The 24,684-nt window shown below is 59.7% G+C and overlaps 1 protein-coding gene across 6 annotated transcripts in view; it reads right to left on the bottom strand.

Moving 5' to 3' along the window:
- KDM4B (lysine demethylase 4B) overlaps positions 1-24,684 on the bottom strand; it is a 188,777-nt gene that overhangs the window by 81,998 nt on the left and 82,095 nt on the right. For all 6 annotated transcript variants that reach the window (XM_034945664.3, XM_034945666.3, XM_063599791.1 and 3 more), the window contains exon 7: positions 83-132. In XM_034945664.3, the coding sequence (XP_034801555.3) occupies positions 83-132 (50 nt within the window). The remainder of the gene's footprint in view (positions 1-82; positions 133-24,684) is intronic.

Raw genomic sequence — 24,684 nt, 5'->3', positions numbered from 1 at the left:
GGGGACGCCAGCTGCCCTTCCCCACCCACAGGCCCCTCCCACCTGGTCCCAGGTCCCTGGGGCCCTCAGGGCAGGCACCTACCGATGGCCAGCCGCTCCAGGCGCTTGCCGTGCTCTGGTGGGATGGCGTACCTGCGAGAGAAGGGAGGCACGTCAGAGGCAAGATCGGTGGCAGCCACGCAAGGGGGTGTCCCTGGTGGGACCAGCCTTGGGGAGACGCAGACAGTGCCCAGGGCAGAAGCAAAGTGGAGTCATGGTCAGGGCTGTGTGGAGGGGATGGCCGGGGGCGGGGGCTTTCAGGACGGAATCCGTAAGGAAGCGAGGTGGGGCAGGTGGAGGAGGGGGAGTGAGGACCATGGCTCGGTGGCTTGTGACACACTCAGAAAGGCAGGAGTGGGGATGCCCCCGGTTAGGCGGCACTCCACCTCGAGGAGGCTGAAAAGGCAAAAAACAAAAGTACTGGATTGGAACTGCGGGTGGCGAGGGGACCCTGGGGGGGCCGAGTCTGAACAGGAAGCATCTGGGGCCCCCGGAGCTGCCAGCCCGCTCTCCAGGCCCACGTCACGGTCTCCAGGCCCACGTCACCCTTTCCCGGCACTGGGAGCCAACAGGGAAAAAGCAGCTTTGGAAATGAGAAAAGCTGAATTTGTCACCGACTTTGTAAGTTTTATTTTTACACATTTTACATTTGAAAGATCACCAAGGCTCCATCATGAATAAGAAAGACGTAAGATGAAAGTGTGCAAACACACGAAGCGAAGTGGGGGTGGCATCCCGCTCATGCCGTACCAGAAGCTGGAGACCTGCGACGCTGGGACTCTCTTCCCATCAGGGAGGGTGGGCACCAGGAGCTGCAGCCTTGAGGGGGAGCGAGAAGCCCCAGTGCCAACGGGGACACCACCCAGGCCACTCCCAAGGCCTCCGGCAAAACAAAAACCTCAATTTCCAAGCGAAGGGGACGAGGACAGGGCCTCAGGGACTTGAGGGCGCACAGCTGAGTGCCAGCTGAGGGTGGTCAAGTCCCATCCTCGACCCCAACTCTAGAGTAACAAGGCCAACAGCTCCCGTTCTAGAACAGTCACACAGATGAGAGGACACATGATATGGTCTCTCCCCGAGACCCTCCCAGGGCAGAAGCAAGACAAGGAAAAGCTCAGAGGGTGGGAGACAGCCCCTGCTCCACTACAGCCCCTTCCAGCTGAAAGGCCACTTTGTTTTTTAATGAAATAAAGAAGCCAGGCGCGGTGGCTCATGCCTGTCATCCCAGCACTTTGGGAGGCTGAGGCGGGCAGATCACCTGAGGTCAGGAGTTCAAGACCAGCCTAGCCAACATGGTGAAACCCCTCCTCTACCAAAAATACAAAATACCAGCTACTCAGGAGGCTGTAATCCCAGCTACTCAGGAGGCTGACGCAAAAGAATCGTTTGAACCTGGGAGGCAAAGGCTGCAGTGAGCCAAGATGGTGCCACTGCACTCCAGCCTGGGCAAGAGAGTGAGACTCTGTCTCAAAACAAACAAACAGGCCGGGTGCAGTGGCTCACGTCTAATCCCAGCACTTTGGGAGGCCAAGGCGGGTGGATCACGAGGTCAGAAGTTTGAGACCAGCCTGACCAACATGGTGAAACCCCGCCTCTACGAAAAATACAAAAATTAGCCGGGCGTGGTGGCAGGCGCCTGTAATCCCAGCTACTCAGGTGGCTGAGGCAGGAGAATTGCTTGAATCCAGGAAGCGGAGGTTGCAACGAACCAAGATTGCGCCACGGCACTCCAGCCTGGGCAACAGAGCAAGACTCTGTCTCAAAAAATTTTTAAAAATAAAAATAAAAATAAAAATAAATAAGGAGGGGGCAGGAGCCAGAGAAGAGGCGGACATCACGGAGCCTCTAATCTAACAGGACACAAATAATTAATTTCTGGGCATGCTCCCAGGGTCCCCAGCCAAGGCGACCCAAGCACCTTCAACTCTGTCGTCCTCAGAGAGTCTTCCACTGTCTAGACAGGGGTGCGTTCCTCTTTTTTAAATGGGCTTTTATCATTTACATAAAGATGAGAAATTTTAATCCCAATCCAAAGCACCTTTGTGGGATTAAAGACCCCTCCGCACAGGGAATGAAACACTCTGCTCCTTCTGGGAAGATGCTGGGGACGGGAAGGAACTAATTTATGGCTCCAAGGCTGTGATGATTAATGCTGTATCCCCAGCCTACAATGCTGCTCCACTTAATTACTGCCTGTAATTGGGAGTTGTAAAGATAAGATTAATTGAATCTGGCGAATGTTAAAAGTTTAATACATTGGAACGTGGCTCTGGCGTTATCAGAAAGCACAGACTGCGGGACGCAGACCCAGCGTTCAGAGGAGCGGCCCCCAGAGAAATCACAAAGGACTCTTGGACAAGAGGCCGGACAGCCACGGAGACTTCTGGGCTCCGCCACCGCCAGTGCCCAACAGCGAGCTGCACCTCCCGCCACCCAGAACAACCCACCGACGGCCTCGGGGACCAGAAGACCTGATGCTGGCAGACCTGCCTCCTGGCCACCCCCAAGAACACAGGCAGAAGAAAAACCTCAGTTTCCAAGAGAAAGTGCCAGGACAGGGCTTAGGACGCACAGAACTGAGTGAGGCTGGAGGCGCCACGCTCCGTCCACACAGGGCTGAAAGCACGCTCACGTTCGCTTAGGGGAGCAACCCCAGGACGGGGGGACTAGAAGGTAGCCTCGGGGCCTGCTTCTCACACCAAGGCTCTCCGGGTGTCCTGAAAAGCCCAGTCCAAAGGACGGGGTTGCGACGGCACTGGTGGGCGGGCCATGGAACTGGCGGATTGGAGCAGATGCACGGCAGAGACCCACAGTCACCACAGGACAAGAGACTCAGGGAGCCTTCGGGCCTCCCAGAGGGGCGTCTCAGCAGGGTCCTCCGCCCAGGCCCCCAAAGAGCGAAGAATGCAAGGCCCCCTCCTCATAGTCCCTGCTCGGGGCCATGCTGGGGCATCCCTGACATTTGGCCTTGGCTCTGGAGGGGGAAAAAAAAAAAAAAGGCAAAAGCAGCTATTTGGTTTGGAAACGTTTGTTCACTAAAGCTCGAGGCAGGGGGAGCATCTGTCTGGCTATTAGTGAGCAATTTCTCGGGGCTGTAAAACCAAGTCAGGTTTATTGGCCACTGACACGGGGAGGCAGTTTGTCTCACTCCCTGGGAGCTCGGTCTCCATCACAAGGTCAAACTTCACGGCCAAAATCAATCAGCTTTGCCTGCCTGCGACCCCAGGAGGTCTCTTTCTAGACACGACAGTCCTGTGTGCCCGGGTGGCACGGGGTCTTGCATGCTTTCTGGACAGACAGCTGCCCAGGCCCTCTGGCTCCTGTGCAGGGGCCACTGGTCCCCAGCCGGGCCTGCTCCCAGCCTACCTCCTCCGTCCAGCTCTGAGATGCTACCGGCTCCATGACCTGCACGGGCCCTGCCCACAAGCCCCTGGCATTCCCTCCCTCCCCTCCCTCCCCCATGCCAGCACCACCTCCTGCTGACACAAAGGCCCCCACACCAGCTCTCTGTCCTCTGACTCTGTCAACCTCCCTGGGACCCCGCAAAGGCTGACCACCTCTCACCCTCTAGAGCCCTGGAGGCCAGGTCATTGTACGTGTCCCTCCCTTCTAGCATCTTCAGAGCACGTCCCCAGGACTGGGGCTGTGTGTGGCCAGCCCTCTGCAGCCATCAGCTCTCCCTAAGCCAGGGGCAGGGTGCGGAGGGTCTGCGGCCCAGCGCACAGGGATTGCTGGAAGAAGCTGAAGAGGTCAAAACAAAGCAAGCAGGAAGAGCGACTCCTGGAATCTCGTGGGTCTGTGCAAGGCAGAACAGCCACGGGGCTTCAGAGGGCAGAGTCAGAAATGTTAAGGGGGTGGGGAGACTTAGCTCAGTGCAACAAGGACTCTTCCAGCAAGCTAAGCTCTCCGAGCACGGAGCAGGTGCCCTGGGGTATGTCTGGGCGGGGGTTGAAGACAGCACTGTTGAGGAAGCTGCCAGGGGAGCCTTCGGGAGGGAGGGGTGGCCTGCACAGGTCCCTCAGGTGCACCCACTGCAGGCCCCTGGCCTTGCCTGGAGGAATCTGGTTCTAAATCAGGGCAAATGCAATTAGGAGGTCTGAGGACTCGCATCGGCCGGGACGCAGGACGCGGGACCCAGGACCCAGGACCCGGGCATTGCCACTCCTCTGCACCACTGTCCACAGCACCCCCCGCGGGGTCTCCATCTCTGTGTTCTCAAAGCCCTGGCTGTCTGCCCCCCCTACCCACTCCCTCTGTTCTGGAATGCTGTACACAAGTCCTTCTGGAAGACAGTAAACCACAAAGTCATAGAAACTCGGCTCCGCATCTCCAGCCCAGGATCTGGAGCCATATACCTGGTAGCCACCCTTGGTGTCTGGTGCTGGCCGCAGAGGGCTCCACAAGCTCCGTGAGAGCCACACGTGGTGGTGACCAGGAGGTCAAGAAACAAACCCAGGCATCGGACACCCTTTTGGAAAGTCAGTCATGTGCAAGCCAAAGCAGCGTGGGTGAGAAAATAAAACAATGGGAGAGACAAATGCTAGGACGTGGCCCCTCTGGAGTTGGGGACACAAGACACGTGAGGTCACATGATGGTTAGCAAACAAAATGATGGTCCAGCAGTGTACCAGCTCCTAGGCAGATGGGGAGACACATGTGAGGCGCCAACAAGGACATGAGATCCGGAAGGAAGGACACCCCGGCGCAGGGGCAGTGGGTGGGTGGGCACGGGCAGGTGGGCAGCCCCCGGACCCTCTACCTTCCCAGCTTCTCTTTTACACTTTGAGGTGTTTTGAGTAGTGAATGTCACCAACCTTACACTTTACTGCCACCCAAGAAAGCCAAAGCTAAAAGCCTCAAAGCCACCCACTGGGCAAGAGTGGGGGCCGGGCCACCTCTCGAGGGGCTGGGACCCAGAAGCAGAGAGCAACTGAGGCTGAGCCCCGCGGCCTGACACACATGAGTCTGACCGGTGTCCAGAGACACTGGTCACATGGGAGGTCAGGACTGCAGCCAAGGACTGGGCCCGACGTGGGCAGCAACGAGCCGCATGTCCCTGTTTCAGCACCGAGACCAGAGGGTGGGGACGCCCCACCAGGCTCAGCCAGCGAGCTGAGACCAGGCCTGAGTCCGGGCTGGCGGCAGAGCTGCCCGGGGGATGCTGCAAGGCCCCGACAGCCTTGCTTCTTCTGCTCGTGCAATTCCCCAGGGGCTCCTGGCGACGGGTGGGCGAACCTTTGCCATGGGCCCCAGAAGCCCCCGGCCGTGCAGAGGAGGGGATGGATGGCGGGCAGCTCATGAGCCAGAGCCGGAGCTGGAGCCAGAACCAGGGAATGAAAGCAAAGGCGTTCTCTGCAGGCAGGCGCTCCCCTCTAGCCAGCGGACAGGCCACTGTCATCTCACTGCCACGCTGGCCCCGGAAAGAGTCTTCTGTCCACCGCAGAGGATGCTATTAATAGTGTAATTTCTTGGTGTTTTGTTTATTCCCCCGGAATGGCTTGATGGATGTGAATAATTATCAGACTATAAAAGCCAGCAAATGTGCTATTTTCTATCGCTCTAAATCATCAAACAAATAAAGTGTGAAACAGCATTTTTGAATATAATTTTCCCCTCTAATGGCTTAGAATTATTATCAAGAACAATGAAAATAAATAAGCAAATGCCTTTGAGTTAAAAATTAAATGAGTGTGTCAGGAAAGGGAACACAGGCCGTCCTGGGCAGCCAGGACCTGCCAGGGAGCCCTTAGCTACGATGACGGTGAGCAGACGGGCTTGGGGTCACACGGCCCAGGCCACCCCTGGGCACCAACCCACAGGGCCCCAGCCTGAGGCGGGCCCACATCTGGCTCCATGAAAGCGTGGCCCCCACTGGTCTCTGCAAAGCAGGCGCTGTGGCCCTTCCTGCGCTAGGTGACGCTGCGCAGTGGGGCTGCCTGCTTCGCCTGTGGGCACTGCCTGCCTGGCGGACGCCCCAGCACCCCCAGGGACCCCGCCTGCCACGGCCAAAGCACACCGCACCTGACCTCGGAACCCGAGGTGGAGGAGGTGGGGGTCCAATATCCTGCCCCCTCACAGCCTCTGCCTTTGCCAGCCATGGGCAGGCAATGCCAGCAGGGCCGCTGCCTCTCAGACCAGGCAGAAAACCCGAGATCGGGGCAAAGTCTCTGGATGAGGGGTGTGATGCTGGCGCCGGCCACACATGTCCCCACCACACCTGCCGGCTGCCCCAGGCTCCCTACCTGGGCGGCACTTCCAGAGCGACCAGGTGACTCCCAGCGCCCTCTCCCTCCTACTGCAAGCGGAATGGGCTCCTTGGAGGCTCTCAAGCCAGGACTCTGTGGCCCTCACCTCTGGCAGTGGCCCCTGCCTGGCACCATCTTGCTTGGTCCCTGTGGATGGCTCTGAACCAGGCGACGGGACATCATAGTGTAAGGTTTTTTTAAGATTCGTGTAGCTTTCTCCCAGGTGACAGTGGCACTTGGAATCCATCCCACGGCCCAGCCTGACAGCTCCTGCCAGCGAAGCTCTCGGCAATTAGGTGCCAGGGATGAAAATGCTCCCCTCCCTACCCCCTACCCCCGCCGCCGAGGAATGTGTGCCAAGAGCAGAGGTTCGACCAAGAGCCCTTCAGAGATGTCGGCACAGCCCAACACGTGCTGGAGGGTGAGAAAGTTAATTTCACAGTGTCTGCACAGGCCTGGGCAGACGGGCCTTCGCCATTTAATGCGCTATCATCGCAGACACAGAACGAGGGAGGCAGAGCCCGTGCACGTCACGCTGGAAGTACCCGAGACCAGGTGTCAGGTTGGACAGAGGCCACCTGGCAGAGTAAGCCACCCACGCAAGCCCAGGAGGGCCACGGCAGATCCAAACGCCAGCGGCGCCCCCGGGACCCCAAGTTGCAAACAGAACGGAAAAGCCATGGTGACCGCCACCCTCGCAACAAAGCCCTATGGTGGCCCCGGCCTGTGACCCCGCAAGATGGCTCTGGCACACTGCCCTGTGGCTGGCACAGGCCGGGAAGGAGAGCAAGCCGGCTACGGGGTGGGCTTCCTGCGAGACCCAACAGAGAGCTGCTGTCTCGGCCCCACATCCACGTGAGCCCCTCAGCCGACATGCAGTCCCGGAGCCAGCTAAAGACGAGCCGGGCCAGGGTGGCTCCTCTGCTCTGCTCCTCAGAGCCGCATGGTGACCGGGCCAGGGACGCACAGGTCTGTGTGGTGGCCACTGTGCTGCGCCGTGTCAACTCCGTCCACGGAAATGGCCAAGTTCTCTGAGCACCTTCTATGTATGCTATGGAAACTGCACCACAAACAAAGCTGTTCACAGGAACCTGAGGACCTATTCACTGCACTGGGGACACAAGGACCAGAGAGCCACGGTCCCTGCCTGCGTTGCTGGGCTCAGTGCCACAGATGCACTTGGCTCTTCAGAGTATCTTCAGTGCTGTGGAGCCCAGGGTGTCCACCAAGTCAACACAGGCCCCACCAGAAACCCTGAAGAGACCAGGTCACAGATGTCCTCTCTGGAAAAGGCACCAGCCCAGGTGGTTTTAATGAATCCTGCCCGATGACCTTCATCTAAAGGGACAGTGCCCATGTACACACATGGTTGGCAAGCAGTAGGGAATATCTGACGTTACTGAGCTCGTTTTCTGAATCCGGCATATTTTCCAAATGGATGAATAAATGAACAAATGGGAAACTCCAGCACCAACAAAGAACACGCAAGAAAATGATCAGCCAGTCCCACGTGGATGTAAAAATCCTAAATACAGTATTAGTGAGTCAAGCACGGTAGGCTATTGCAAAACCAAGAAGAGTTTATCTCCAAGGTTGCAAAGACATTCCAAAAATTAATATCTATCAAAAATTCCAAAGCATTTGGTACAAAAATTCTCAGGCAACCAGGACTAGCAGGGACTCTCCCACTACCACCTTCATGGCGAGGCAGGAGAGGACACAACCTGCCCATCATCACAGCACACGTCACACTGCACTAGAGACAGTAGCCAATGTCATATATCAAGAAAAAGACAAAGGGTTTACCAAGCAGAAGGGATAAGACAAACTTCTTAAAATCATAATATAAACGTCTAAGCAAGGCATGATGGTGCATGCCTGTGTTCCCAGCTCCTCAGGATGCTGAGGCAGGAGGATCACTGGAGTCCAAGAGGTTGAGGCTGCAGTGAGCCATGACTGCACCACTGCACTCCAACCTAGGCAACAGAGGGAAACCCTGTCTCTAAAAAAAAAAAAAAAAACAGTTTAATTATAACATAAGTTTCTACTTAGGAAATCTAAGCAAACAAAGAAACTAGTAAAACTATAGAATTAAACACAGCCCAGCAAGGTGGCAGAATTTTTAATTAAAAAAAAAAATCAACAAAAAGAGGGTTTCCTCTACAGCAGAAAGAACATTAACAGAACACTCTAAACCCACTAGGGTAAACCTGTCCCTCGTCTAGGGTGGAGCAGGAATTCTCTTCACAAACAAGGCCACACACAGAGCTGGTAGTGCACTTGCCTGCTGTACTCACAGGCTCTGACCTGGGAAGCCAGCGCCTCCCTGGGTAAAACCCCTCCACAACCCTGCAACAGCGCACGGGGACGGACGGGAGGAAGGGCAGGCGCCAGAGCTCATCGCGTAGTCGCCAGCAGCAGGAAAGGCATGCTACCGACGGCCACCCCAGGAGGATGGGTCGCCCAGGACAGGCAGCTGCCCCACAGGTCAGTCTGGAGAGAGAAAGATGTTAGAAAAAGCGCCTGCACAGGCAAGGGAGTGGATCCACAGGCCAGGACACACAGACAGCCCGGGAACTGCCAAGAGCACTGAGGTCCCATATCCTGGCTGAGAGAGAGGGAGAGGAGATGTCACCAACCGCAGCCTGCTGGGAGGGAGAGATTACAGGGGACCGGACAGAGGGCAGGAAGAGGAGGAGTGAGACCCTTTCGCAAAGACTCACAGGAGAAACGGGAGTCCCAGAGCAGGTGCAGGCCCCATGGGGAAGGCTCCAGCCCTGGCATTCTGCAGGGCCAGCCCTGCTCCCCCAGATGCCACCGCTGCAGAAATGGAGCCCAGCCTGGGCTGCACGGCTCCTCCCAAGGCAATGACAGAACTCCTCCAATATCTGATGGAAAGCTACCCTATTTCTTTCTTCTGTTTTTTTTGTTGTTGTTGTTGTTTTTGTTGTTGTTGTTGTTTTTTTTTAAGAGACAGGGTCTTTGCTGCAGCCTCAAATTCCCAGGCTCAAGCAATACTCCCTCCTCAGCCTCCCATGTAGCTAAAAGATGACAGGTGTGCGCCACTACACCCAGCTAATTTTTCCTTCTTTTTTTGTAGAGATGGAGTCTTGCAATGTTGCCCAGGCTGTTCTCGAGCTCCAATGGCTGGCTCAAGCAATCCTCTGGCCTCAGCTGCCCAAAGCTCTGGAATTACAGGCATGAGCCAACCTGCCTGTTTCTACTGGAAAAATCTTCTTTCATGGAGCCTCGTCCTGGGGAAAGGCCACCTCCCTCATTTGTCCCCAGCACAGGGGCTCCTTTATGTGGCAGATACTAATACTTGCTTGGGAGATAGGATCTGCCAGGGAGCAGGGTGGCTTGTTCCCAGGAAACAGCCTTATTGAGCTGCAGTGGCTTTATCTTTAATGGATCGTTTTACAGGACAAGAGATGATGGAATTTGGTATCTTAAACCAGTGGTGTCAATGATTTCAAATAATGACGTTTTATTGAGACACACAGGAGACCAGCAGAGTCCTGGGAGCCTCGGCTCAGGGAAGATGGGGAGCCTGGGATGGGGAGAGCCGCCCACAGGAATGCCCGACAAAGCGGAGCAGCAGGCGGAGGAGACAGAGCTCTCGGCTCTCGCAGGGCCAGCCAGAAGACCCCATTCCTGGCACGGTGGCCGTGGGTGGCCCGCCCTGCTCTCCCGGGCCACGAGGTGTCGTCACACTGGCCCTCAGGAACCGGGGCTGGGTCAGCACCCTGAGGATCCGTGCGAACTTCATACACCGCCAGCCCACTTTAATTAGGAGCAGACTCGCCGAGGCAAGCCATGTCACGCCTGCAATTAAAGGCCAGATTGGAGGCATCTGATCCCCAGCCCTGATTTATTTTAGGCCCACAAATTACTTTTATTATATGACAAGGCCAAAAACGCAAAGTCATGTGCGAGTTGTTTGCGATGTTTTTCCCGCAGCCTCGCCAGGAAAGCTGTGAGAGTGCCCGTCACAGGGGAGGGTGCACAGGGCAGGTGCCCAGTGACACAGCGGCGGCTGTCAGGTTCGGACACAGTGCCAGGGACACAGGGCCACTGACACACAGCAACCTCCCTCACGTGCCTGCTGTCAAACCGGCCTGAATTTCTGCTCATCAACAACCAGGAGGCAGCCCCCACCATGCCTGGACCCACGGCCCTCCTCCAGCATTATTCGACCTGAGTGGGGACCCCTTGCCGTTTATTCTGTTAAAAGGCACGGGATGGTTTAAAAAGGAGAGAACAAGGACAGTCTCCTAAGAGCACAGAGGGTCTGAAGAGACAGGGACTGCAGCTGGAGAACAATCATGGCTCCTTTTTTTTTTTTTTTTTGAGACAGAGTCTCCCTCCGTCACCCAGGCTGGATGGGACAATCTCGGCTCACTGCAACCTCCACCTCCCGGGTTCACGCCATTCTCCTGTCTCAGCCTCCAGAGTAGCTGGGACTACAGGCACCCACCACAACACCCGGCTAATTTTTGTATTTTTAATAGAGACGGGGTTTCACCACATTAGCCAGGCTGGTCTCAAACTCCGACCTCAGGTGATCCGCCCACCTTGGCCTCCCAAAGTGCTGGGATTACAGGCGTGAGCCACCATGCCCGGCCCATGGCTCCCTTTTGTCCAGAGCAGTGAGGGATCACCCGGCCAAGATCAGCTCCCACATGAGCCCAGCCCCGTGGGGCCTCAACACGGGCCCAAGGAGGTGCTGGCCTGGCAGCAGCTCTGAGGCCCTGGAAGGCTGTGGGGAGGAGGCAGCAGAGAATTCGAGAAGCTGCCCCAGCACCAGGCTCTGCAGAAGGCCAGCTGGGCACCAGGGCCGATGTGCCCGTGGCGGGAGTGAGCCACACGCAGGCATCCCGGAGAGGCAGTGGGGCGTGAGGCCCTGGTGGGAGTCTGAGTCTCTGTGTGCAGAACGTGCTCTGGATACCTGCAGGCTGTGGAGGCTCCCATCTATTAAAACGCTCTGATGCCTCTATGCTTACATTTATTTAATCACTGGCACCCACAGACACACAGCAACCACTGAGCCTCATGAGGAAACACGGTGACCGCCAGGCCCCTGGTGACTGAGATGGCCTGGGGCGTCCTAAATGGCGCGCGTAATGATGGGACTAGCTTTGGAGAGCACGGGAGTTGAACTGTCTCACACACAGGCCGATGGCCATGAGGCCACGCGCTCCTGTTCCTATGACCTAAGTCTCAGCCTGTGCCCACCACGGGCAGAGGCCGCAGGATGCTGGGTCCCTCCCTGGGCCTCGGGGACCCGGGCTGGGCTCTGGAGCTCCGGGAGGGTTTGGCTCACACACGGGTTAAGTCTGCTTGGCTCGCGATCAGGTCAGGGAGAACAAGCAGCCCGAGCCCTCGGCGGGAGGCTGCTGAATGAGGGCCATTAGCATCGCTGTCATCGGCCCCATCCTGCGCCCGCCCCGTTTCATCAGAAGGCAGCCAGCGCTCCTGTCCCCTGCTGCTGGCGAGTGTGGAGGGGAGGAAGCCGTGCGCTGCCCAATTTTTAAGCAAAGATAACGAAGACTCTCCTCCCGCAGATTTGCTGCCATCTCCCTTCTGGGGAGCTGAACCCCGCCGGCAGCAGCCTCGCCGAAGGGAGAGAAATTTGCCATGGAAACCAGGCCCTGCGCTCAGAACCCAAACCTCTAATGCCTACGTAGACTGGGTGGGCGGGCGACTCTGGGTCAGGGCCAGCCTCGCCGGCTGCAGTGGGAGGGACCCGCGGGCAGGCACAGACCCCCACAGCCTGAATAAACTCCTCATCCAAACACCGCCTGGCGGGATTATCTGAAGATGGGAATTCACGCCCAGTGATGACATTTCAAACAGAACTAACAGTTTCTTAAAGTGGTGGGCAGGGACAGGATGCCAGTGACTCGCCTGGCATGCCACAGCCTGGAAGCGGGCGCCAGGTTTGTTTGGCTCCTACCTCCCTAAAACAAAAATCCTGCAGCCTCACAAGCGACACGAGCCAGCGTGTGCACTGCCACTCCAACCCGAAGCGCCCGCTTTGAACAAAAGACTCCAAAATGAAGGCCATCTGCTCCTGCCAGACCAAGCCAGCGGGTGAGCGAGGGGCCGCAGACAGGACTCAGCACACTACGTGAGGCAGGGGCTGGTCAGACATTGTGAGGCTAAGGCAGCCCCTGCAGGGTCCAGAGCCAGCCCCGGCTCCCACCACACCCAGGCCCTGGCCCGAAAGCCTGCTCCTACAGCCACTCGGCTCCCACCACGCCCAGGCCCTGGCCCGAAAGCCTGCTCCTACAGCCACTCGGCTCCCACCACGCCCAGGCCCTGGCCCGAAAGCCTGCTCCTACAGCCACTCGGCTCCCACCACGCCCAGGCCCTGGCCCGAAAGCCTGCTCCTACAGCCACTCGGCTCCCACCACGCCCAGGCCCTGGCCCGAAAGCCTGCTCCTACAGCCACTCGGCTCCCACCACGCCCAGGCCCTGGCCCGAAAGCCTGCTCCTACAGCCACTCGGCTCCCACCACGCCCAGGCCCTGGCCCGAAAGCCTGCTCCTACAGCCACTCGGCTCCCACCACGCCCAGGCCCTGGCCCGAAAGCCTGCTCCTACAGCCACTCGGCTCCCACCACGCCCAGGCCCTGGCCCGAAAGCCTGCTCCTACAGCCACTCGGCTCCCACCACGCCCAGGCCCTGGCCCGAAAGCCTGCTCCTACAGCCACTCGGCTCCCACCACGCCCAGGCCCTGGCCCGAAAGCCTGCTCCTACAGCCACTCGGCTCCCACCACGCCCAGGCCCTGGCCCGAAAGCCTGCTCCTACAGCCACTCGGCTCCCACCACGCCCAGGCCCTGGCCCGAAAGCCTGCTCCTACAGCCACTCGGCTCCCACCACGCCCAGGCCCTGGCCCGAAAGCCTGCTCCTACAGCCACTCGGCTCCCACCACGCCCAGGCCCTGGCCCGAAAGCCTGCTCCTACAGCCACTCGGCTCCCACCACGCCCAGGCCCTGGCCCGAAAGCCTGCTCCTACAGCCACTCGGCTCCCACCACGCCCAGGCCCTGGCCCGAAAGCCTGCTCCTACAGCCACTCGGCTCCCACCACGCCCAGGCCCTGGCCCGAAAGCCTGCTCCTACAGCCACTCGGCTCCCACCACGCCCAGGCCCTGGCCCGAAAGCCTGCTCCTACAGCCACTCGGCTCCCACCACGCCCAGGCCCTGGCCCGAAAGCCTGCTCCTACAGCCACTCGGCTCCCACCACGCCCAGGCCCTGGCCCGAAAGCCTGCTCCTACAGCCACTCGGCTCCCACCACGCCCAGGCCCTGGCCCGAAAGCCTGCTCCTACAGCCACTCGGCTCCCACCACGCCCAGGCCCTGGCCCGAAAGCCTGCTCCTACAGCCACTCGGCTCCCACCACGCCCAGGCCCTGGCCCGAAAGCCTGCTCCTACAGCCACTCGGCTCCCACCACGCCCAGGCCCTGGCCCGAAAGCCTGCTCCTACAGCCACTCGGCTCCCACCACGCCCAGGCCCTGGCCCGAAAGCCTGCTCCTACAGCCACTCGGCTCCCACCACGCCCAGGCCCTGGCCCGAAAGCCTGCTCCTACAGCCACTCGGCTCCCACCACGCCCAGGCCCTGGCCCGAAAGCCTGCTCCTACAGCCACTCGGCTCCCACCACGCCCAGGCCCTGGCCCGAAAGCCTGCTCCTACAGCCACTCGGCTCCCACCACGCCCAGGCCCTGGCCCGAAAGCCTGCTCCTACAGCCACTCGGCTCCCACCACGCCCAGGCCCTGGCCCGAAAGCCTGCTCCTACAGCCACTCGGCTCCCACCACGCCCAGGCCCTGGCCCGAAAGCCTGCTCCTACAGCCACTCGGCTCCCACCACGCCCAGGCCCTGGCCCGAAAGCCTGCTCCTACAGCCACTCCATCCTCCTGGAACATGGCCAAGAGTAGTAGCTCCCCTGCTTAGGAAGCTTCTATGCCCCCTTCCCGCCCCTGCTCCGGAGCTGGTCACCCATCCTCCCCTCACCGGGCTCCCCTCCTCCCTCAGTCCTCAGAGCCCCCCAGTCTCCCTGCCTCCATCCCAAGGGCTCCCGGGCCTGGCACTGCTCTGGGGGTTGGGCGTGGGGTGTCTGGCTGCCCGGCCACACCAAAAGCCCTTCCCAATGGCTTCTGCTCCTGACGCAGCTCGTGCTGGGCCCTGAGCAGGCATGAGCACTCCGTCAGGGCTTGGGCAGATCCATCTCTTCAACCTCAAGACCCTGTTGGCTGAGCCCCTGCAGGGCCCCCAGCACCCACATGGCAGGAAAGAGAAGTCTCACCTGCCCCTTCCCAGCTGGACATGTGGTCAGACTACATTTCCCAGCCTCCCTTGATGCAAGGTGTGGCCACGTGACTGCGTGCTGGCCAATGAGGGGTGGGCAGAAGTGGTGGGCCCTGCCCTCAGACATGGCCCCCTAAGAAGCCCATCAGTCCCTCTTCCCTCACCTACACAGCAGCACCCAGGGCGACCTTGGACACCACACATGCTGGCCTCGGTCCCCGCATCCCTGCATCATCTCCATCTCCCACAACAAACTGTCACCTTCAAGTTTGGCTAAGCAGGGCTTAATATGGTGACTCCATTAGAAATGGCTCCTTCCTCACCCACACCTTCGGGTTCAGGCCACCCTCGCCAATTGGGACACACCCTGTCCTCAAGGCTGCACATCGTCCTGGCACCTGCTCCCAGGACCTGCTGCCCTCCTGATCCCACAGGGCAGCGCTTCAAGGGCAGATCGGACGTCTCTTCAATCTGTGCCTCGTCCGTGAACAAGGACGTGGAGCCAGGGGCACAAGTCAAAGGGTTACTCCAGGCAAAGCTGCTGCATGAGGAACGGAACATCATAAATGCAGCCCCAGTCACAGTTACTGATAGCAAGGCTTACGATCAAAATGAACTTCTTACGTGAGCAGCAGGTGAAGAGATGATAGGTCTTTCGCAGAAGCCTCATGCTGGAAACAGCCCAAATGTCTGTCCACGGCAGAATGGAAAAAGTCGACTAAAGTCCAGCCATACAGTGGGGAATTTCACAGCCATGACAATGAGTGCACTGCCACCACACACAACCGGATGAATCTTACACACACACCATTGAGCAGAAACGCAAGGAAATCAGCCCATTTGTAAGACCTTCCAATGCAGCCAACACACAGCCTCACTGCCTGGGCCACAGGCACACGCGGCCTGGCAAAGGGGAGAGGCAGGGGCGCCGCCAGCAGAGCCGGGAGGAAGCCGCCACCACAGTGTGCAGAGGGGGCTGGGAAAAGGAGGCACAGGTGGGGGCCGTGTCCTGACATCGAGGTACACAGGGGACAGCCGGAGAGTCATTTGCTAACACACGCACACACACACACACGCATATATATCTGGTACTTACATGCTTTATGTCCGTTTCTGTACCAAATCATGTTTCACAGCAAGAAATGCCTACAAAAGGGAAGCCCCGGGACAGGCAGGGCTCTAGACACCCCAGGACTCCCCGCCCCAGGACTCCCCGCCCCAGGGTCCCCACCCCAGGGCTCTAGACACCCCAGGACTCCCCGCCCTAGGGCTCCCACACTCCTCGAGTGACACATGCCCCGTGCTGCTGCCGTGAGGGTCTTGAAGATGTGATAAAGGTCCCAAATCAGTTAACCTTAAGAAAGGGAGGTGGCTGGGCACAGTGACACACGTCTGTAACCCCAGCACTTTGGGAGGCCAAGGCAGGCAGATCACCTGAGGTCAGGAATTCGAGACCAGCCTAGCCAACATGGTGAAACCCCATCTCTCCTAAAAATACAAAAATCAGCCAAATGTGGCAGCGCGCACCTGTAATCTCAGCTACTCGTGAGGCTGAGGCAGGAGAATTGCTTGAACCTGGGAGGTGGAGGTTGCAGTGAGCCGAGATTACACCAAAGCATTCCAGCCTAGGCAACAGAGCAAGACTCCATCTCAAAAAAAAAAAAAAAAGAAAGAAAGGGAGATGATCCTGGTGGGCCTGACATTCACAGACGACAGCATGGAAAGGGGGGGAGTGCCACTCTGCAGTGGAGACACTGGACATCCACACCCAAGCCGGGTGACCAGGGCCAACATCAGCAGTGACATCACGCTGATGGCTGAGCCTTTGACCCTTGGTAGTATGTGATGGGAGGGCCCTTCGCCCCTGTGGTCTTCCTCCCTAAAACCCATCACCCCAATCTAACCACAAGAAAAACATCAGACATGCTGATTAGGGGACATACGGATTAGGGGACGTTCTATAAACTCCCTGGCCAGCCCTCCTCAACACTGTCCAGGGCATCAAACACACCGTAATAGCCCAGGGCCCTACGGAGACGGGACAACATCACGTGGGACCCGGATGGGTTCAGGGGACAGAAAAGACAATGGGGGAAGACAGAGGAAATCTGGAGAATGGATCTTAGTTCATAACGCATCAGTGTGGGCCCATCAATGATCACAAGTGTACCACATTGATACAGAATGCTCATAACAGGGAACCCGGTGGGGAACTCTCTGTGGTTACTACCTTCCCACTTTTTCAGTGAATCTAAAACAGGTCTAATAAAGACCTATTTAAAGAGAGAGAAAGGGGGAGAAGACCTCACCAAAAAGTGGATGAAAAACACAAGCACAAGCCTGGGACAAGAATGAGAAGAGGGACCTGCAGGACATTCACCTGCTGCGGGGCGCCCTCCCGGCCCCCATCACGGGCCCACCCGACACTCGCCTGCTGCGGGGCGCCCTCCCGGCCCCCATCACGGGCCCACCCGACACTCGCCTGCTGCGGGGCGCCCTCCCGGCCCCCATCACGGCCACCACCCGACACTCGCCTGCTGCGGGGCGCCCTCCCGGCCCCCATCACGGGCCCACCCGACACTCGCCTGCTGCGGGGCGCCCTCCCGGCCCCCATCACGGCCACCACCCGACACTCGCCTGCTGCGGGGCGCCCTCCCGGCCCCCATCACGGGCCCACCACCCGACACTCGCCTGCTGCGGGGCGCCCTCCCGGCCCCCATCACGGGCCCACCGCCCGACACTCGCCTGCTGCGGGGCGCCCTCCCGGCCCCCATCACGGGCCCACCGCCCGACACTCGCCTGCTGCGGGGCGCCCTCCCGGCCCCCATCACAGGCCCACCACCCGACACTCGCCTGCTGCGGGGCGCCCTCCCGGCCCCCATCACGGGCCCACCACCCGACACTCGCCTGCTGCGGGGTGCCCTCCCGGCCCCCATCACGGCCACCGCCCGACACTCGCCTGCTGCGGGGCGCCCTCCCGGCCCCCATCACGGCCACCATCTCTGCTCGCCAAGAAGCCAATTTCCCAAATCCATGGGCAACGGTGCCTGCTGTCCAGACACACAGCAGGGCAATCGACCATCCAAACACCGGAAGTCCCCAGCTCAGTGGCACGGCTCTGGAGGAGAGCTTGGAATGCGATTTTCACACAGCAAAAGGCGATATGAAAATTGCTCTGCAGTCCCCGAACAAACACCAAGTGTGTCTGTGTCTGTCCCTGCCAGCTCCCAGCAAGAGCCAGGAGCCAGCCTGCTGGGACAGATCCCACCGACAGGTACGGTGGGAGCCCCGGTGAGTGCCCCGATGTGCCCTGGGTTTCCTGGTCACCCTGTCCTAGAGGTGTTCTCCCAGTCCTTGGGGACGCCATCACGAGACACAGCTGAGAGCCCTGCCTGTCCTGGGGGCACAATCGGGCTGTGATTGCTTAACGTGAGTGAGGTTGGCAGGAGGCTGATCAGGCCAGCCGGAGAAGCTGTGATTCCGGCACCTGTGCCCCACACGCCAGGCGCAGAGATGCAATCCCAGCCTCGCTGTGGACGCCCCAGTGTGAGGCTCAAAGGTCTTTGCAGCATCACGAGTTAATTTTTTGAACGCCAAAGCCAGCTTCTGGTGCTCAGTTCACTCCCCAGTCTTGATAAGCAGGCCTGGGCTGATGGCGTCAGGCCGACAGAGTGGTAGTGACAAGAGCGAGGCAGAGGGCTCGATGATGAGGGCTGGGGAGGGGACCAGGCCAGGGAAAACACAGCTGCCATTCATAGCTCCCATGTGCCGGCCCTCCTGGCCGCAGCCTGGACCACTTACCCAAGCATGGCACCAGCGCCACACGCCACGCTCTAGGCCACATGGCTGCAATGCCCTGCTGGCAGCTCAGCTCCTGGCCCGAGTTCTCACAGCTAAGTGGGTAAAGTCCAGTTCTCAGTTACCCAGCAGAATCCCAGGTCTCGTCTTCTGGGCAGAGTCCCAGGGGGCCAGACTCCCTCCCAGACAGCCTATGTGACTGGAGACCCTTGTTTCTCTAACAAACACATGTACATGTGTACGCATGTGCGTGCGCGCGCGCACACACACACACACACACATTCTCTCTCTCTCAGGGAACTCGGCATCACAGTTCACTGGATCTGAGCAGGTTCCAGGATATGGGACTTCCAGTTTTAAAACTGGGAAAGGGTTGGGCTCACACCTGCAATCCCAATACTTTGGGAGGCTGAGGCAGGAGCATCATTTGATCCCAAGAGTTCGAGACCAGCCCAGGCAACAAGGGGAGACCCCCATCTCTACAAAAAATTTTAAAATTTGCCAGTTGTGGTGCACGTGCCTGTGGTCCCAGCTATTTAGGAGGCTGAAGGGAGAGGATCACCTGAGCCCAGAAGGTTAAGGTTGCAGTGAGCTGTGATCACACGACTGCACTCCAGCCTGGATGACAGAGCAAGACTCCATCTAAAATAAAATAAATAAAGCTAGGAGAGCTGAGCTGGTCACTGAGGCCCACTCACACACAGGAATAAAGAACCGCTGCACTGATGCTGTGGCCACAGTCGCCATCAGAAGCAGAGGATTGGGACAGGTGACCACGAAGGAGCTTCCCGCCTGCCCACGGCCACGCTCCTCAAACAGGGAAGCTGGGCACCAGGTGTGCCTGGCCACACAGCAACCCATGTGGACCCAGAGCCAGTCAGCCGGGACGCTGGGCCCCTGGGCTGGTGCTGAGCGCTGCTGGGGGGTAGTGGCTGGTCTGGGCTGGTGGCAACTACTACTCAGGCGTAGCAGCTGGCCTGGGCACTGGGCCTGGGGGCCTCACTTGCTTGTGACAACAACTGTCTTCTCTCAAAAAGAGGTTCCTTCTGCAGAGAGGGGACACCCCTCATCAAGAGTCTCCCCAGATAACCTCATGCAGGCTAGACAGCTGTCTCTACAAGGATACGGCTCCCAGGGACCATGGGCTGGGGCCACTGCAGCGGGTCTCAGTGAGCCAGGGAGGAAGTGCTGAGGCCTTGGCGGGCAGGAACCTGGGCCCTGAGCAAGCTGCCTTGGCTCCTGACACCTTATCATTTTCTAATGACCAGGGTCCCTCTGCCTCCCTACTGGTCTGATCTGCTCTCCGTGGGAGCTCTCTGTTCTAAACCGCTTCTTCCTTTTCTATTTCTGTCATCCTGGCTCAGTGTGTGTGGCTGGGAAGAGACCTGGCTGCGGTCCCCTGCCTGGGAGCGAGGCACGCATCGGGCTGCCCCCGTCAGCCTGGTGGGTCTTCTCAGTCTGACCTCCCGGGGCACTGCAGCGGCTCTGAGCTGCCAATGCAGCCCTGTCCCTAGGCACCCTAGCCAGGGTTGGGCCTCGGGTGGCAAGGAGAGGAGGGAGCAACTATCTCGCTCCTGCATCTTGTTCTGGTGACAGAGTGCAGTGTGGGGAAGCTGAGTTATTAAAACCAATCTGTGAAGCTGTCAGGCTCCAGGCAATTTCCATTTCAACCCAGTGCTCAGCTCAGGCTACGCCACCCCTGTGGGGACACCAATCTCCGCCAGAGCTGTCTCTGCGGCCACCCAACCTCTGGTGGCCCAGCCAGAGCAAAGCGGCTGGGAGGAATGCCCCAGGTCACTGAGGGGGGCCGTGCCTTACGGTCAGTAGACTGGGACCCTAGGTCCCCACTGCTGGTGGGACCCCCCGGGTCCCGGGCTCAGAAGCTGGAAGTCCCAGTGGTTGGCTCGCCAGCAGCAGCAGTACAAACCCACACCAGGGTCCCCGGGCACCAGCGCGCTACCCCATGGGCCTTCAGGATGCTGCCTGGGACGGGCTCGCCAGCTCCATCACCCACCAGACTCCTGGGTCCCACTCCAAGGGACAGGGCAGAGGCCATCGTGGGGCCCGACAGTGCCACCTGCAGCCAGGCTGAGGGAGCCCAGGAGGGAGGGAGGTGTCTGCCCCCAGGCAGGAGCTGCCAGCAGGAGATGGAGCTGGGAGGTGGGTGGGCCAGGGAGGTCCTGAGGGGCAGTTAGGCGGGCAGCAGAGGGGTAAGGGAGCAGGCCCGCAGCCTCCACCCCAAGAACAGCCTGGCTTGGCCTGGGTGGGCGACAGACTCATCCACCCCAGGCTCTGCCTTCCACCCACCTGCGGCCACAGGGCAGGAAGCCCGGGCTGGTCCACTGCAGCCCTGGTACCCACCCTCCCCACCCCCACCCCCAGTGTCTGGAGCACGGTTCCTCGGTGCACACATGCGCCCATGCACACACACACATGCATGCACACCTCCAGGGACACCCATGAAGCAAAAGACGGCTATGCCTGCTAGGACTCAAGTTTCCCTGGCAGCAAGAAGAAAAGATGCTGTGAAATTCCCATGAGAGAAAACGCCAGAGAGAAAACTCAAGGTGTAGCTGAATCAAAAGGGAAAATTCTCGGCTTGCAGCTCCGTAAAGGTCAAGGGAGGCTGGTGGAGTTTTCTGATAATCCCCTCTCCCCCGGCCTCCCCAGCAGCCCTCCCCGCAGCACTCAGGAAGGTCTGGCTCACAGCAGCCCAGGATGGCCAAGAGCAACTGGGGGCTCCGTGCCCTTCACGGGAGCACAAGCTCCGAGACCCCCACCTCCCACACCTGCACCGGAGACTGAGTGTGTCCTAGGTAAACAGAGGCAGGAGAGGGTGGGCGGAGCGATCCCCTGAGGAAACAGCCAGAGATGAGACCATGGGGGACCCGCATCCTGCCTGGCGCAATGGGGGATTTCCAGACTGCCGCGGGTCATGGGCAGGTCAAGGTCGCAGTCAGGGCAAGCGCTCCTTCGCCCCGCTGCTCTTGGGGGCTTCACCTGGGTGCAGGATGACCCCCCTTCTGACAAGCGGAGCTGCAGAGACCCTGGGGGACACCCCCTTCCCTAAGCCTGAGCAGAGGCCTCTGTGGCTGCCACGCACCTGCGCTGGCCCCGCGGCAGTCCTCAGGAGGGCCTTCCTCTCGCCGCCTTGGAGCCGGTGCAAGCAGCTGACCACGTCCCATCAGCTCACGACGTCCTCGGGAGTCCCTGCAGCCCCAGGAACATGCTGATCCCCCATCTGGCTTCCCTGCTGCAGTGAGAGCCAAAGCTTCTGCTCTTGGCGGTGGCCCACAGTCCCCTAAACACCCCCAACACTGCCCTGCAGGGTGTCTGATGGGTTGGGGGCAAAAGGGCACCCGAAGCCTCGGCCAGGTCCCAGCCCAGCACATGGGTGCACAGGACTGAACAGTGGGCACTTTCCCAGGCAGCGTTGGCCAGGGCCCTCGAGGGGGGATGGCCACTCCACTCTCTTCTTTGGGGTGCACAGCACAATCCGAATGACCCAGAAGTGCCCTGGGACCAGCAACTCTCCCAGGGCTGGCCGAGACCCAACATCCTCCCACCCCGGCCTGGAACTCTCTTCTAGGGGCATGTGGCATGTGATGCCGCTGGCGACACTGCGCTCAGCCTCGTGGCAACACCTGTGTTTCGTGCCTGGCCTGGGCGGCTCAGGAGGGTGGGCCCTGCAGGGGCTGCCACAGGTGCAGGTTGGGGAGGGGATGCCTGGAGGGGAACAGCCGCAGGACCGGCCTTGGAGGGTCAGCTCGGCTAAACCACCCCCACCCCAGGTTCCAGGAGGGTCTTTTTATTTATTTATTTTTTATTTATTTTGAGACGGAGTCTCACTCTGTCGCCCAGGCTGGAGTGCAGGGGTGTGATCTCCGCTCACTGCAAGCTCCGCCTCCTGGGTTCACACCATTCTCCTGCCTCAGCCTCCCGAGCAGCTGGGATTATAGGCACCTGCCACCACACCTGGCTCATTTTTTGTATTTTTAGTAGAGACGGGGTTTCACCGTGTTAGCCAAGATGCTCTCGATTTCCTGACCTCATGATCCACCCACCTCGGCCTCCCAAAGTGCTGGGATTATAGGCGCAAACCACCGCGCCCGGCCCCAGGAGAGTCTTGATCTATGGCAAGGAGTGTGGCCTGGGACAGTGGCTTCTATGGGGCACAGCCTTCAGGACACCGACCCCAGGCCACCACCCCACCCAGGAAGACCCTGGAATACAGGGTCAAGTGGAAAGCTCGGACCCTCCCCACACCCACCTGCACTCCGGCCCCCCCAGCCTGGGTGACAGAAGGGGCTGCGGGAAGTCGGCGGGGGGAAGTTGCAGGTGCTGGCTCTGGTTTCAATCCCCATTGCCAAAGAGATTTTGAGGCGCTCAGTCTCTTCAGATATTCTTAGCCCCGCTGCCTGAGAGCACCACAGAAGCCAGCCTTTTGAAGCATGTTTCTGCCTGTTATTGACACCAGGCTGTTCATGTCACTTTGACACACAAATCAAGCTACCAAAGTAGCAACAGACCCAGAAAGCTTTAATAAAATGCTGTAAACCTGAGTACATTGACACTTTCTTTAAAATGCCACTGGAATACTCTGAAATGGTTGCAATTAAGCGGCTGCAGATGCAAGCGGAACAGTGTAATGAGGGAGACAGACGGGGCGCAGCCTTGCTGATCTCTTGGCTGGGAGCCCTACCTACCCCAAGGGCCCGAGGAGGGGAGAGGGGGGAAGCATCTCCCAGGGGCCTGAGTAGCTTCCTGAACCCCAGCCCAAGGACCAGAAGCCAGGCACTCTTTCCAGTTACCTTGTCCCCACCCCCCTGCAAGTTGGGAGGGCAGCCTGGAGGGGTAGTCAGCTCCCACAGCACACAGTGAGGATCCAAGAGGCTCCGGCAAGTCACCAAGCCTCTCTGTGCCAGGCCCCTGCTGGGAGCTGGGACACGGGGTGACCAGGGCCCCTACCATCTGCTGGGGAGGACTGATAGCCCGTAGTAGACCTTGGCTAATGCTGGGGTCACCTGGTCTATGCCTGTCGCAGGCATGGGGTGCCGTGGGAACATCTGGGGCCCCGCCTCAGCCCTGGTGAGAGAGCAGGGAAGGGGCCCTGCGTGCTAAGCAGGCTGAGCTGACTGTGGGGGCGAGTGGGGAGCTCTGGGGGGTTGAGGGCATGCCCTGCAGCTAGAGCCTACACTGTGGCTCCTCTCAGGCCCCTCATGCCAGGCCCCACCCCTGCCATCCCCACCCCTTCCTGGGCAGAAACCAAGACCAAGGTCAGGGCGCTTCCGGAATTCCCTTCCCGAAAGAACTGTTGCCTACTCAACGCTGCCCCGCCCCGGCTGTCTCCCCTGAGCCATCTCCCATGACGGGTCATGGGGAAGGGTAGACATGGGGGTGGCAGCTGGACGCCTGCGGCACCAGGCAAAGCAGAGGAGGGGTGCAGTGAGGGGCATTCGGGGAGAGGTGCGGGATGCCCTCAGAGGCTGCGTCCTGGATGAACCAGCTCAGGAGAGGCCCTCGGCTCCTGGCGCATCCCTGTCAGTCCCCGACGGCCTGTGGCCAGGCCCCACTGCCGCCTCCAGGGAGCCACTGTCGCCTCCTCCCGCAGAGGCCCCTCTGACCTAGCAGCAGGCACCCCCGGCCCTGGCATCTGACCCATAGCAGCCCCAGCCCCAGGGTCTCCCCCAGCCCAGGCTCCCACGACAGCCAGCAACCCCCGGGGCCCCTCACAGGAGACCGAGCTGCTGGCACTGCAGTCCTTGGCACTCAAGTCCTCATGTCTGACTCACTGGCTGGTCCCCCACCTCCCATGTCCCTGACCCCCCTGCTTCTGTCTGGCTGGGCCTCCTTGCCGGCTGCTCGCCACTTCCCGCCCCACAGGGGCTCTCTGCACAGGGCAGACGGTCCCTATGGAGGCACAAACCCGGTCACACCATGGGCTTCCCGCTGCCCACGCACCCCTGGGAGGCCACGCTTTGCCCCAAGTCACACGGGGTCCTCTACAGGGCCTTCCCCTTGGGCTCCACCTGCGCTTGGGACGCAGGTGAGGATGCGCACAGCTCGCCCCTTCCTGCTCATTGTGCTTTTTTTTAACGAAGAGGTACAGCATTCTCCCCCGCCCCCCCTCTCCCCGCTTACAACTCCAACCCAGGGAAGGGCCAGGCAAGGCGGAGCTCCCACGCCCTCCAGGCAGAGGCTCCGTTCTCCTCCAGCGCGAGGACGGCCTGGGAAGATTCCAGGCGTGAGCGCGGCCCCGGGAAGGGCGGGAGCGCCACCTAGCGGCCCTTGG

This window comes from Pan paniscus, chromosome 20 (genome assembly GCF_029289425.2).
Source record: "Pan paniscus chromosome 20, NHGRI_mPanPan1-v2.0_pri, whole genome shotgun sequence".
Lineage (NCBI taxonomy): Eukaryota > Metazoa > Chordata > Mammalia > Primates > Hominidae > Pan > Pan paniscus.
This window is presented reverse-complemented; position numbering and strand designations above follow the sequence as displayed.